The sequence below is a fragment of the Tachysurus fulvidraco genome, chromosome 24 (genome assembly GCF_022655615.1).
Source record: "Tachysurus fulvidraco isolate hzauxx_2018 chromosome 24, HZAU_PFXX_2.0, whole genome shotgun sequence".
Lineage (NCBI taxonomy): Eukaryota > Metazoa > Chordata > Actinopteri > Siluriformes > Bagridae > Tachysurus > Tachysurus fulvidraco.
In genome coordinates this window covers 7,570,324-7,585,208 of record NC_062541.1, presented here as the reverse complement: position 1 = coordinate 7,585,208, position 14,885 = coordinate 7,570,324, and the positions used below count along the sequence as shown (strand labels likewise).

The 14,885-nt window shown below is 37.6% G+C and overlaps 1 protein-coding gene across 1 annotated transcript; it reads right to left on the bottom strand.

The window, feature by feature from the left end:
* Positions 1–9,987: 9,987 nt before the first annotated feature.
* On the bottom strand, positions 9,988–14,629 carry trhrb (thyrotropin-releasing hormone receptor b). The gene is made up of 2 exons (XM_027175843.2): positions 13,575–14,629; positions 9,988–12,698 (listed from the first exon to the last, which is right to left on the bottom strand). Exons 1-2 carry the CDS (start codon positions 14,322–14,324, stop codon positions 12,330–12,332), a joined length of 1,119 nt encoding a protein of 372 aa, XP_027031644.1. The 5' UTR covers positions 14,325–14,629; the 3' UTR covers positions 9,988–12,329.
* Positions 14,630–14,885: the final 256 nt, after the last annotated feature.

Sequence of the window (14,885 nt, the reverse complement as noted above, 5' to 3'; positions counted from 1 at the left end):
ATTGGCAGAGGTCTTTTTCCTCAGCAACCTAGACACTACAAATCACTTCTGTATCAATTATTACATCCAGATCCTAGTTCACAAGGACATGAACTAAGACCATAGCAAGTAGAGATAACACATGGATAACAAGGTTGGTTGATATTATTTATCCCCTTCAGGCGAGCCAGGAAATAAATAATAAACACTTTCTTAAGCAGGAAAGAAATAATAAACCCTTTCTTAAGCAGGAAAGAAATAATAAACCCTTTCTTAAGCATGCAAAGCCTGAAAGTAAGTACACATGCAGCATAGTGTAAGAACGGGAAGAAACTTAGTTATAAGACTCCAAAGAGCATTTCCACCTAAACAAAACACAATTCCAACACCAAGTGGCTTTGTGACCAAAACCAACAGAACTAGAAGCAAAAACTCTGACCTTCTGACATCTAAGCACAAGAATTGTTCAAGTACACCTTGTAGTTTTTGAGATGTACTCATTTTAATTTGATCATGTAGTTTTTAAGCAAGAGGCTTAAAAATAGTGTTTTTATGTGCTAGTTTTAGTACTAGGTAGGTCTTTATTCATCGTTTGAAGACCGTCAGTGACTTAGCTGTTTGGACGTCTTTGCGAAGTCCGTTCTACCACCTTGGAGTCAAAACAGAGAAGAGACTTGATGCATACCTTCCTTGTACCCTGAGAGATGGTGAAACATTGGAGCAAGTGATAGAATTGCTTCTTACCATTTTCTTTCACTGATTGTTGACATGTGTGTTAATGGTTCAGATCTTAGGCTTCTCTCTCTAACATGTATGTAAGCAGTTCAATGCAATCCTGCTACTTTAATCCAGTTTTCAGTTTAGAATGAACCCATTTTAAATTATTGCGATTAGTGTCAAAGTGTCAAGCAGCATTTATATCACACTGGCACTGAATTTAGGAATCTGATTGGCCAGAAGGTGTTTATTGTTTTTTAGAATAGCTGCACTCCACTTGAGACTTCAAGTGCAAATAGGGTTTCGGTCAAAGATGGGCATTCACTGAGAGCTTTACCTGAGATGGAAGAGGTTCACATAGCAAAGTACTTTCAACAGCAATTTTCCTCTTGAACCTCATCTTCCTCTTAAAAACTCACTGGTAAACACATTCCTTGACCTTGGCCATTTAAAAAAAGTAGATACAAACTGCTGGACTAAATAAATAGATAATAGAGTTTATTAAATATACTACAGTATATGACCAAAAGATTGTGTTCACTTCACAAAACCAATCACACCTATGCACTTGTTGAACATCCCAAACCAGATTAATAAACCTTTTGCTGTTAATAATAATAATAATAATAATAATACCTACTCTTCTGGGAAGCCTTTCCACTAGATTTTGATTACTAAGGAGAGGCACTGATGTCTGGCAAGAAGGCCTAGGACTCCGATGGCATTAGAGTTCATCCCAAAGATGTTCAGTATAGTTAAGGCTGACATTCTGTACAGACAGCTCAGTTTTTTCACACCAAACTTGTCAAACTATGCTGTTGTTTTGTGCACAGATTTGGGCCTCTTGGATCCAGTGAAGGGAAATTGTAAATCTGCTGCACATAATGATGTTCTAGACAATTGTGTACTTCCTTTGCGGAAATTTGTAGCATGAGTAAGAAAGAAATGAGATGATGGTAACATACCGTGGTTTATAATTGCTTTAATATAAATGGAATTAGGAGCAAACTTGTTTCTTTCAATGTAACTCTAAACTGGTACTAAAAGTATGTAGGTTATATAATAATAAAAATATGACTACATGATAAATTACTTATACAATAAGAGTAACTGCTCCACTGCTTCATGTTGTGGGGATGTTGTAGCCTAGTGGTTATGGTGTTGGAAAGTTTGAAAAGTTGAAAGGGGCCAATGCTGGGCCCCTGAGCAAGGCCCTTAACCCCAATTGCTTAGTTGTATAAAATGAGATAAAAGTGTAAGTCGCTCTGGATAAGGGTCTGCAAAATGTTGACACTGGGCTGTATCATGCAGATAATTTCAAAATAATAACACTACACAACACTAAGAACCTACAGTTAGTTCAGCATATCTGTTGTTGAAGAAATGAGGCTGCTTGTCTAATCTCTGCATTGACATCAGGACTTTTTGCAATCTAATTTCCTATTCACAGCTGAAAAGGATAATGACTTTGTTATCTTATGCCCTGTGTTTTGCTGAGAAAGCCTTATTTTGTTCATGGGAGATTTAATCACTGGCTGCAGTGATTAGATTGAATTAGTCTAATAACAGTTCTGTAGACAACCCCAATTTAATTCTTTTACCAGCTCTTGGTTTTAGCAGCTGCACCATGATTACTGTATAGCTAAGAAAGAGCATTAGATTATCTGCACATGCATGTCTACTAAGAAGAGCATAAAGGGAAAGATTTTGACCTGTGCTGTTCTGTTCTGTTAAACCATGTCTGAATCTATTTCTAGCTAATCTAGAGCAGATGCTTTTAAGGATTGACTTCGGGACACGTCATGTACACTTTTTCATCCAAGCATGTCTTACCCATTACAGAGTCAATGACACTGGGGGATCCTTGATGGAGATTATCTATTTAAATGCATGAATGTGTTGTTCCAAGTCTCGACTGGGTTTGGAGAGGAGAGTTGACTACATGATCTTTGGACTGTTTTGTATGCATAGAAATTGTGTCATTAACATCTTAATGTGCTTCACTGTAATATCTGTCTTGTGAGGTTAATTACATTCAAGTGTACATCTATGTGGCCTATATTAATATTACAAAATGTGTCATTTTTCTCAGATCATATTCAGTTACTTTCTAATTTGCTAAATGAGGTTAAGCCTCCCATATACACTGAAAAAAATAAGTATGAATTTATTTTTAACTACATATTTTTTTGCATGAGTACATGTACTAATTCATATCATTTCCTTTTTGTTTGAAAGATCACAGATTAGTTTTTGGAATACATTATTTAGACAAACGTATGGGAGCACCTGTAGGACATCGTATTCAAAAACCATAGGCTTTAATAGTTGTAACTGCCTCAACTTATTCTGGGAAGGCTTTCCAAAGATATTGCAGTGTGTCTGAAGTAAATTGGGCCAATTCGGTTAAAACTAGTACATCTTTATAGACCTTGCTTTGTGCAAAGGATGCTTGTTATACTAGAACAGGAATGGCCTTGTGCAAAAGATGGACATTAATTGTCTTTTGTCGTTAACATTACCCTTCCCTGGAACTAACACACTCTTTTAAAACATCCCCAAAACTTTACTTTAAAGTAGCCATCAAATCCATGTGTGTGTATTAGACTGCCGGTGTCCAATTGCTTCAAGCTTTACACCACTTCAGCTGACACTTTCAATTTAATTCGATTCAATTCAATTCAATTCACTCTCACTCACTCTCACTCATTTTCTACCGCTTTATCCAAACTACCTCAGGTCACGGGGAGCCTGTGCCTATCTCAGGCGTCATCGGGCATCAAGGCAGGATACACCCTGGACGGAGTGCCAACCCATCGCAGGGCACACACACACTCTCTCATTCACTCACTCATTCACACACTCATTCACACACTACGGACAATTTTCTAGAGATGCCAATTAACCTACCATGCATGTCTTTGGACTGGGGGAGGAAACCGGAGTACCCGGAGGAAAAGTTTAATATAACGCAAAAGTTCGCGATTAATATTAGACATATTTAAATGTGTATGTATTTATCATGGGGGCATGGTGGCCTAGTGGTTAGCACGTTCGCCTCACACCTCCAGGGTTGGGGTTCGAATCCCACCTCCACCTTGTGTGTGCGGAGTTTGCATGTTCTCCCCGTGCCTCGGGGGTTTGCATGGTAGGTTGATTGGCATCTCTGGAAAATTGTCTGTAGTGTGTGATTGCGTGAGTGAATGAGTGTGTGTGTGCCCTGCGATGGGTTGGCACTCCGTCCAGGGTGTATCCTGCCTTGATGCCCGATGACGCCTGAGATAGGCACAGGCTCCCCGTGACCCGAGGTACATATAGTTGGCATTGTGCATATTGCTTTTAGGCTTGTGTGAAGTTGTTCTGCTATGGAAATCCAATTTATGAAGCTCCTGATGCAGAGTTCTTATGCTGGTGTTGCTTTTAGAGGGTTTTGCAGCTCTGTAATGAGAGTTGCAACAGAGAATCTGTGATTTTTCCATGCCACGTTTTTTCTGAGATGGAAGAAAAATGGGCAAAATTCATTTGCTGTAACCCTCTTAAAATTCACCTTCCTCTGAAATATGTTAAGGGCTAGTAAACCTCTTTAACGATTCCCTGCAAATGGCAATTTAAAATAAAAAAATATTTTTATTAAACTCTCCTGAAATATTTTTCAAGTATCTATAATGAGCAATTAGTGTAATTAAGGAATAAAATTCATATCAAAGCTCCATCAAACTGCTCTGTGTAAATACATAGACACTAATAGCCAACAATAGAGCTAATTACTGTGGGTAGTTTTGTTTAGCACAAGTAGGTATTTAGAACTTCTTCCATTATACTAAGATCCAGATGCTAGTCTGTTGTCTCTAATATGTTCTTTTATTATCTGGCTCGCAGTAGTGTGAAGCTCAGAATTGCAGTCTCAATATCGCATTTTTAGATTTTCTTCCATATGTTCATCCATTAGCTATTTTTCAGTCTGAGAGGTTGATGGTTGGACAGATTTTGTTTTTGAGCTGTTTGTTTTTTGTTGTTCATAGTTGCCTGGTGAACATGAAAATGTGGTAGAAAGGACATTATTTATGTCATATAAGACATTATTTTATTGATATTATTTCCAGTCCGGTGTCACCCAAATGAGGATGAGGTTCCCTTCTGAGTCTGGTTTCTCTCAAGGTTTCTTCCTTATATCATATCAAGGAGTTTTTTCCTTGTCACCGTCACCTCAGGCTTGATCATTAGGGATAAATGTTAGCGATAAATAGTAACTTAATTTTTAATTTAAAAAATTGTATTCTATGTTTCTATACGTTTGTAAAGCTGCTTTAAGACAATATGCAATGTTAATGCAGGTAATTGTATTGAATAAATATATATATTTAAGTTTTTACATGATATTCAGTCTGTCTTTAAATACGATGGAGTTCATGTTACTGAAATCTGTCACCTGCTGCACTACACACACCGACACCGAAATTGGTTGTAACTACAACTATAAAGGCCCAGTGGTCTGGACCGTGGTAGTTTTGGAAGGTTTTGTGTTTTTCTCTCATACACAGCCTCCTTTTTTCAAATTTAATATGAAAACCGTGACTGCCTGATAATATGGTGGCAGAATGTAATCTAGTGAGTGGAAAAAACTTGACGTGACGTACGGCTAAGTATTGTGACTCATACTCAGAATTCGTTCTCTGCATTTAACCCATCCAAAGAGCACACACACAGCAGTGAACACACACACCGTGAACACACACCCGGACAGTGTGAGTAAATATGGTATTACTATAAAAGATATAAATGTTTCACTGTTGTTAACTGCTTACATTTGAATGCCTTTTTTTTTTTTTTACATAATTAGTGATATGATGCAAGAAAGAAAAGGACAAGCTCTAATGCACAGAAAGATATTTTAAATGTGACAAAATATTTAACTCAGATAAATTAATATAAATTAGAGCAATTACTGGGTGAGTGGAAGTATAATGCAAGAGATAAGATATGTAATTGTGGTATATTATTAATTAGGATGATTAATTACAGCTGTAACTATTAAGTGGGGGACATTTATGCAGTGCAGACCTCAGTATATCCTGGTTACAGCTCTGATTTTTCTAATATGATTAACACCCACATGACAGGTAATCATTATATATACATACAGACACATACATATATACAGCTGGCACATTTTATATTTATATATAAATAACATGCTAGTTGGCATTAAGTCATATGTTGTATGATTCTATCCCACACCACCTACGCTTGGCTACCTTCTCAAAAAAAAAAAAAGAAATAGAGAAACATTCAGGGTATCTGGGGGATTTTAAAAATCATTTTTTTTTATTTTGAAAGTTTAGCCAAACTTTTTAAATACTTTTTAAGAGCTGAAAATTAAAAGGGTGAAATGACCGTAAAAAAGCATGAAAAACAGCAGGACTTATTCAGGACTCCCTTCTGAGCCTGGTTCCTTTCAAGGTTTATTCCTCACATCATCTCAGGGAGTGTTTCCTTGCCACCGTCACCGTCCCAGCCTGAACATTAGGGATATATATATATATATATATAGGTTTCTCTACTTCGGTAAAGTCATGTTACTCTGACTGGTGGAGGCAAATGACATTTTACTGTTGTGCAACTGCTATTTTTCTGCAAAAATAATGTGTTTTTCTGTATTAAAATAAAAAGCATACATTTGGGAGAAACCTTGTGCAGTAATTAACCTTGCACAAGCAAAACTAATCAGTGTTTTTTTTAAATTCTATCTATTAGGTGTTTCTTTATCTTGCTCAGGAATTTCTATTTTATTTCTATACTCTCTCAGCACTAGCTTGACTTCACACATATTCTTCTGAGAGATAATTAGTCCCAGAAGCTAGGGAAGATTTATTGTAGAGCCTGTGCTAATAATTAATGTACCTTTGCCTTTTATGTCCTTTAATTCTCTGCTTGTAATACACAATACCCTTCTATTATCACTCATGTTACGCTGCTATGCTTTTCTAAAAAAAAAAAAAAAAAAAAAAAACTAAATGGACTGGAAAATAAATGATCCTGTCTTGTGATAATTCAACCCTTCTTAGCCCTAGTTATCTTCTTTGTGTCACTTTATTACTCTCTCACCGATATCATTAGTCGGTGCATTTTCAGTCTCGTCTTTTATATTCCAGAAAGCTTAGTCTACTACAGCAGTGAAAGCAAAGTGCTAACACTGACTAATGTGCTGTGCTTGTTTACAGCCCTGAGCCCAGATGGCCAAGTCGCACTGTTCTGAGCATGGCGGTGTCTGAATGTTCTTTATCAGTTTTGGATGCCAGATACTTGTATGCTTTACAAATAGCAGTGACTGTAGCTGATGTCAGCATCTTTACTCAATTCATTTCCTTTTTTTTTTTTCTATCATATGAGAGCTGCACGTGACACTGAGCTCTGGTAATGGTAATGCAATTCTATTGAAGTTATAGCATAGCATCATACTGCTAATTACTGTATATTAAACTTGTTTACCACTGTTTTATAGAAAAATGCTGTTATGCCTTTATTTTAAATGATTTTAACTCTATTCCTTCAGTCTGCTTTGGATAGCCTACATAGTGCCAGTCAAATGTTTTTAAATATTTCTCAATTCACTTATACATTTTTTTTTATTTCCATTGAACCAATTTCTTGAAAGAAGATAAAACAGGATGTTAAAAATATTTGTATGGCAGTATTACATCATTTAGTAATTTACAGCAAAATGTGTTCATGACGAGAACATAAAAGCGGACTTGATCATTAGTTCATTTAAGCCTTTGAGACAGAAACAGTTCTAAAAGGTTTTGAAGTCTATATAATAAATCATGAATTGTATGCTCCTGTATATTTTCTTTTAAGCATTAAATTCTGTAATTATTGCTGGGTTCAGATTACTACAAACTTTAGTTTCACTGCCTTTAGTAAATAATGAAGTGAGCAGTTAAACATGACTTTGTGTGCTGTTACAGGGACATCATAAAATACACATGCAGATTCTAGAGAATCCTTACATAAAGTTATGCAGATTAATAATCTGTTCACGTAAAGCATCTGCCCCACCTGTGTAAGCTGTTCTTGTATAAGTTGTTACCATAGAAACAATCATTTGTGACATAAAGCACATTAATATACAGTATCCCTTTGATTAACTACTGTCCATTAATAGAAAATGAATGAAAGGTTCTGTATAGAATACAGCATTTAGCAGTTACTGAAAAACATGCAGCAATGATAATAACTGAGTAAATCTGGATTTCCATAGCATAGTGCTTTTTTCCACATTAATATAAAGCATAAACTTAAATTCCAGATCAGCTATAATATAATAATATAAGATTTATAGCAATATAAGATTTTCCCTTAGGGAATATCAGAACTATAATGTTTTTTATAGGGATTTAATGATTTTAGTCAGTATTATGATTTCAGTTATTATTTTTCAAATCATTTATTATTGATTATTTTATCATAGTCCTATGAATAAAAAATGGTTCTGAATATTAAACAGATGATCTTTCTCCAGTAGATCTGCTGAATCTACCACCCTGAGTGTGATCAGCCTGAACAATGGGTCTCTTTCCACAAAAGTTTATCTAAATGAAAATTCTTTTGTGAATGTCCAGTGTCTAGACATGGAATTCAAAGTATAATTAAAATGAAATTGATCTCTAATCTATTATTTTATTTTATTTATATTCAAGACTGCACATCATACATCATCATCGTTCTAATTTCTGTGTAGTTGTACAATATTCATCGGAATGCTAAACACTTCCTATAAATCATGTGTAAAATGATGGTATGGCCAATATTCTGGTGCACAATCGAATTTCCAGCCCACTGTGACCTACCAGTCAGGGAAAGATTTAATAAGAGTGACAGATTACTCTGAGATAAGAGAAAAGTCCTTTTTAAACAGAAGTGGAGAAGAGAGAATTAAAGTATATAATATGAGAACAGAGCAGGTCGTAATGACAGTGTGATCTGATTTCATCCTAAGAACACCTTAAGAGCTCCAAAGGCATCGTACAGTACAGTATAAGTCACTTTATCTTGTTAATATTACTGAATCTCTGTGTATGACCAAAGTCTCGGTATTTCCAATTACGTCTCAGTAATCCTACTCTCAATTTATTTAATATTTTTTATATTCGCTTTTTTCAGAGTTTACACACAGCCATTTTATTGCAATTATCCATTTAACCAGTCCTGTGGCAGCAGCACAGTTCATACACTCATGCAGATACAAGGTCTTCAGTTGTCACTCTGACCCTGACATGGCTGTTTGTGTCAGATAGGCCAGTTTGAGCATTTTGAATCACGCTAATCTCTTAGGATTTTTCCACCCAGTCGTCCATTTATGGTGAGGTAAACAAATAAGTAATGAGTGCAGTTTTGTGTGCAGAAATACCTTGTAGATGAGACAGGTCAGAAGCGGAATAGCCAGACTGGTTCAAGCAAACAGTTAGGTGACTATCATTTAAATAATCCCACACTAAACCATTTGGCAGAATGTGGGGATGTAGTAGCTCAGTGGCTAAGGCGTTGGGCTATAGCTCAGTAGATTGTGAGATCAAATCCCAGGTCTACCAGGCTGCCGCTGCTGAGCACCTGAGAAAGGATCTTAATGAATAAAATAAAATGAGATAAAAATGTATGTCGCTCTGGATAAGGGCATCTGACAAATGCCGTAAATGGAAAATGTTCATTCTGTGTAAACTCTACAGACTGCAGAAAACCTAATTTAACATTCTAAAGTTTGACGTGAACATTACCCTCACTCACTCACTTTCTACCGCTTATCCGAACTACCTCGGGTCACGGGGAGCCTGTGCCTATCATCGGACATCAAGGCAGGATACACCCTGGACGGAGTGCCAACTCATTGCAGGGCGCGCGCACACACACACAAACACACACACTCACTCACTCACGCAATCACACACTACGGACAATTTGCCAGAGATGCCAATCAACCTACCATGCATGTGTTTGGACTGGGGGACATGTAAACTCCGCACACACAAGGCGGAGGCGGGAATCGAACCCCGACCCTGGAGGTGTGAGGCGAACGTGCTGCCAGCGTAACCCCCCCCCCCCCCCCCCGAACATTACCTGAAGCTTTTAAAGTGTACCTGTATAATTGTGTAAATTGCACTGCCATATGATTGGCTACATTAGTGAGTGTTTCTTATAAAATGTGGCACACATATAAACAAATGACCTAAGATTAAATCATTTTGTCCCATTTTGCATCACAGAAACATTTAACTTTATTCCCAAGTGATTTCCTGTCATTTAAAAGCATCATTTGGGGAAATCAGGATGTTTGTAGTATAACCATTTTACAAAAAAAATACAGAAACACCAACAAAATATCCACAGTCGCCAGGTCATGGTAACATTAATTATATTAATTTGGTTACTAAATCATTTTACACATGAACAAAGCTCAATTGAAGCAGCATACAGTAGACACCAGCATTTTAATCTTCCAGTATGAACAGCAAAAGGCAAAATCGCTCACAAACACAAAACATTTATAAATACACAGGAAAAGAGAAGTTAAGGTTTTTTTTTCTACAAATGATACACAATGGCTCAATGTTTCTAAATTTCCTTCTTAATCACTGACTAGTATGTAAGTGTCATTTCCATTTTTACCTCATCTTGAAAAGAGCAGTCTGTTGAAGTTCTTAACCAGTGCTTAGCATAACTTAACATAGCATAACTATTATTTATCAGGGCATGTTGATGAGTAGCAGCAAATACTGTACTGCAAACATCATACACACACACACACACACACACACACACACACACACACACACACACACACACAATTTCACTTTGAACAGTACCTCCATTAGAATAAAGCATGATTGCACTGAAGAGGTGCATACATAATAGCAAACGACAGAACTACGATGTATTGGAAATGTTTATACAGTTAGATAGAGGTGTAATTTAATACATAATTCCAACTGAACAGATAATGTGGTCTAAATAAATACAAATATAGATAAAACTCAGGAAATTCACAATTCATTTTTGTTAGAAGAGTTCAAAGGGCATCTGAATAAGATTAAATTTGTGCATCGGAAAAACAAGTTTATACTTTTAAAAACAGCCTCAACCAAGTCAGATATGAGGCTTAAATAAATGTCATGAAAAAAGTACATTTGTTAGAAAGAATCATCAACAGACACCAAATATAATATCTGCACAATTGGGATTAAAATCTCTCCATTGTGTATCTTTAGTTAAGGCAAACTATAACTCCAGGCATGAGGTGAAGTGAATTCTCCAGTTTTCCTGTAATTTACAGGATTTTTTCCCAGTGTCTTTCTCAAGGCATAAATATAAGTTTCATATTTAATAAAAAATAAATAAATAACCAATCCTATTGGTTTGGGCCACACCAACTTTTTGTTTAAATCCGAATATACATACAGATACAAATATTTGGAACAGTAAACAGATACAGATACAGAGAGCAACCCTGTGTTACATACCTACCTTCAGAAAAAAGGGTACTAACCCGTACTTTTCCTCCGTCACTGAGTCACTGGGGTGGTACACATACATTTAGTGTGTATCTGTTACCTGGAAAGGTATATTTAGTGTATGTCTTTAAATCTTTGCTGTAAAGACCATTCATGTGCCTTACGTATCTAATTTTCTTTCAGTTCAATGTGAAAGATACAATAAAGGATACTAAAGTTGTACTATTGACACAGGGTAACACAGGGACAAAACACAGGGACAGAAACAAGAAAGAATAAGGTTTGATACTATTTTTTCTGAGAGTGAGAGTACAATGAAAATTCATCCTGGTGTCATTTTACACCAAGCATTTCAGCGGTTTTGAGAAATACTTGAATTCACCTTAATCAGCTTTTAGTAAATGAGCTGTTTCTGATGTAAACCTTTTCTCTCAAGCACTTATCATAAATGTGTTCTGATTCCCTACATACAAAATAAAATGTGCTCAAATTCTTCACGTTAAAGCTGTTGTGAAGTGGTTAAGGAATTAAGTAAACATGCATTGACTGTATAAATCACAGTCAATGTTATCTGAATATACGCTCACAGTCCACTTTATTAGAAACATCTGTACACCTGAACATTTATACAATTATCCAATCGGCCAATCGTGTGGTACAGTGCAATACATAGAATCATGCAAATACAAGTCAAAAGCTTTAGTTCATTTTAACATCAGAATCAAGAGATGTGATTCCTCCGACTTCGCCCTGTACCAGATGTGCTAATTTGAGCAATTGCTGATCTCCTGAGACTGTCATACACAGTTTTCTATTTCTGTTAAAACACCTTGTTGATGAGTTTAGTGGAGAATAACCAGACCTATTTGAGCTCACAGGAATGCTACAGTATGGTAACTCAGAAAGTCAGTCTTTACAATTGTGACGAGCAGAAAAGCATCTCAGAATGCACAACATGATACATCTTGAAGTGGATAGACAGAACAGAAGTAGACCACATCCATATGACCGGCCTATTAGATAATTGCATTAATGAGGTATACAGTATTGGATTCTGTTATTTGTAAATTATTCCTGAAAATCACTCAGCCAGCCATTTCAGTCAATATCCTTATAACTAGGTTTCAGTTATTCTCTCAGATCATTTGGTTCTTCTGTGAGATCATCCAGCTCTGTTGAAAAATGCTCTGTGCTCTCAATCATGGATGTTTCTTTTGCAGTACTGTAGGTCAGGGCCACACTATAGGCTGTCTGCTTGGCCTGAGCCTTCAAACTGCATCTGCAAAGCCTCTTGAAGGCGGCGCGGAACTTCTGTGACATGGCATTATAGATAACAGGATTGATGGCACTGTTCAGGTACACACAGGTGCGACAGAACAGCAGGAACCAGGTGTCCAGGTAAGCCTGCTGGAGGAAAGAGTTGACCACCACCAGAGTGCGATAAGGCATCCAGAGCACGGCGAACAGAACCACCACCACTGCCAACATCTTTATCACCTGACACAAGATAAAACAACATGACTGCCTTATAGCATGCATAGAAAACAAACTAGTGGCTACACAAATAAAAGAGTTTTTTTTAGACTTACACCTTCTTTTTTTTTAGACTTCACCTCCTCTAGTAGAAAAACGCTCTTTTCTCAGGATTAAAAATAAATAAATCTGCATACACTGCACTCTGTACCACAGAACCTTTAAGGGTTCTAGGTCTAATCTTTCTTTTTAATGTAATGATGTACCTATGTTGTAACAATGCTGTTTTTTGCACCAGAAAAATAAATAAATAAATAAACAAACAAATAAATAAATAAATAAATAAATAAATAAATAAAACGATTCCCTTAATGTCCTGTACTGTTCTGCACCACTGTTTTCATATTCAGCAGAAGAGTTCATTCCTCAATGTGAAGCCATTTAGTCTATGCAGCAGTTCTATTGATTATTAGCTGTACCAAAATAAGAAATTAATCAATGCTTATAAATTAGGTTTCTTGACAGTTCCTAAAGCACATCTATTTGGAACTACAGGGTTTTTGCATACAGTAGCGTACACCTTATACTCTATAAGTATTTTATCTAAAGGTTCCACTTCATGTTATTTACACATGATCTGTTCCACACACAGGCCACGTGTTAATCACATATGATATGTTCAGATGTGATTTTTCATGTTTTTCATGATCACATTCTTCACATGCTGTTAACTGTGTTCACGTGTTCATTTACAGTCTGAGGGCATAACTGTGAAATACTTCTGAAAGTTCAAATGTGTTTTTCTTCTCATGTGATTACATGTTACTCAGATAATGTGTGAAAAATGAATGATCACATCATAGAGGTTGTTGTACACCTTGATGCTTGTGTGAGACTCACCTGCCTGCGCGAGGCCACCGTGGTGCTCGAGCACTGAACTGAGTGTTTGATACCGGAACCATACTGGCCGTTCTTCACCTTCTGCTTCGGTAACGCGTTCAGGAACAGGATTCTCCCGATGAGTCCGTACAGGATGGTCGCGAGCGCGAGAGGCAGCACGAAAAACACGCTGAAGTCGAAGAAGTATATGGGTAAATAAAGTTCCCTGGATACTCTGTAGGTGCAGGTCACGACGGTCACGTCGCTGTACACAACCTCTTGCGTGTCGCTCAGGTAAAACCACATAACGCAGTAGAGGGACGTGAAAAGCCACACGGCAAGGATGATTCTTTTGGCACGCGCGTAAGTGCACAGTGACTGTGCCTTGATCGGGTGGCAAATGGCTATGTACCTCTCCACCGTGAACGCAGTGATGGAGCACGACGACGCATTGATACCCAGGTACTGGAAATAAGTGATGCCGAGGCAGCCGGTGTGACCGAACACCCACGAGCCGTACACACTGTCCGCGACGCTCGGCAACCCAGCAGCCGTCAGCACGGTCAGATCCGCCACGGCCAAACTCACCAGGTAGCAGTTGGTCGGTGTGCGCATGTGCTTCGTAGTGAGCACCACTAAGATGACCATCACATTCCCGACTATCCCGATTACGCAAATGGTGAAGACCAGAAGAGCGCTGATTACCTTGTATCCTATTGTGTGGTCCGTCCAGGGGCCCAGCGTGTGGTTGGTTAAAGTGAAGTTCTCCATTTATTTACGCAAAAAAAACCGTGAAGCTAGATATATATTTACAGCATCTTCCTTGCGAGTCCTAAGTGCGGCTCAGAGTTATTTTAGGGAAGTAATGTTAATTTCTGGTGTCTTATATAAAAAAAATCTGTAAGACTGTAAGACTGAAGTGTTTAGGGCTTGTTTTAGCACTGGTACCTAATTTGTGCGTTTTATAATGGACGAAGCAATGCATGCAATAAATAAGTTAGGGGAAAAAAGCCTGCTAAAAGCAAAGAGGTTCTTGGGCATGTGAGTGTTTCATCAGGCACCGAAGAACTACTCAGTACTCTCTCTCTCTCTCTCTCTCTCTCTCTCTCTCTCTCTCTCTCTCTCTCTCTCTCTCTCACACACACACACACACACACACACACACACACACACACACACACACACACACACACACACACAAACACATACACACACACACACGCGCGCGCGCGCGCGCGCACACACGTCTCTGGTGGTCAGCAATTAGAGCGCTGAATTCCGTCTCCCTATTGGCTGACTCATTCATGCGCAATACAGTCGGTGTGCGTTCTA

What these genes read in the sequence shown, in the direction of transcription:
- trhrb (XM_027175843.2), bottom strand. Translation starts at nt 14,324, where the DNA reads ATGGAGAACTTCACTTTAACCAACCACACGCTGGGCCCCTGGACGGAC. An exon ending in CGGTGGCCTCGCGCAGGCAG is followed by an intron (nt 12,699 to 13,574) that starts GTGAGTCTCACA and finishes ATCTTGTGTCAG; the next exon opens with GTGATAAAGATGTTGGCAGT.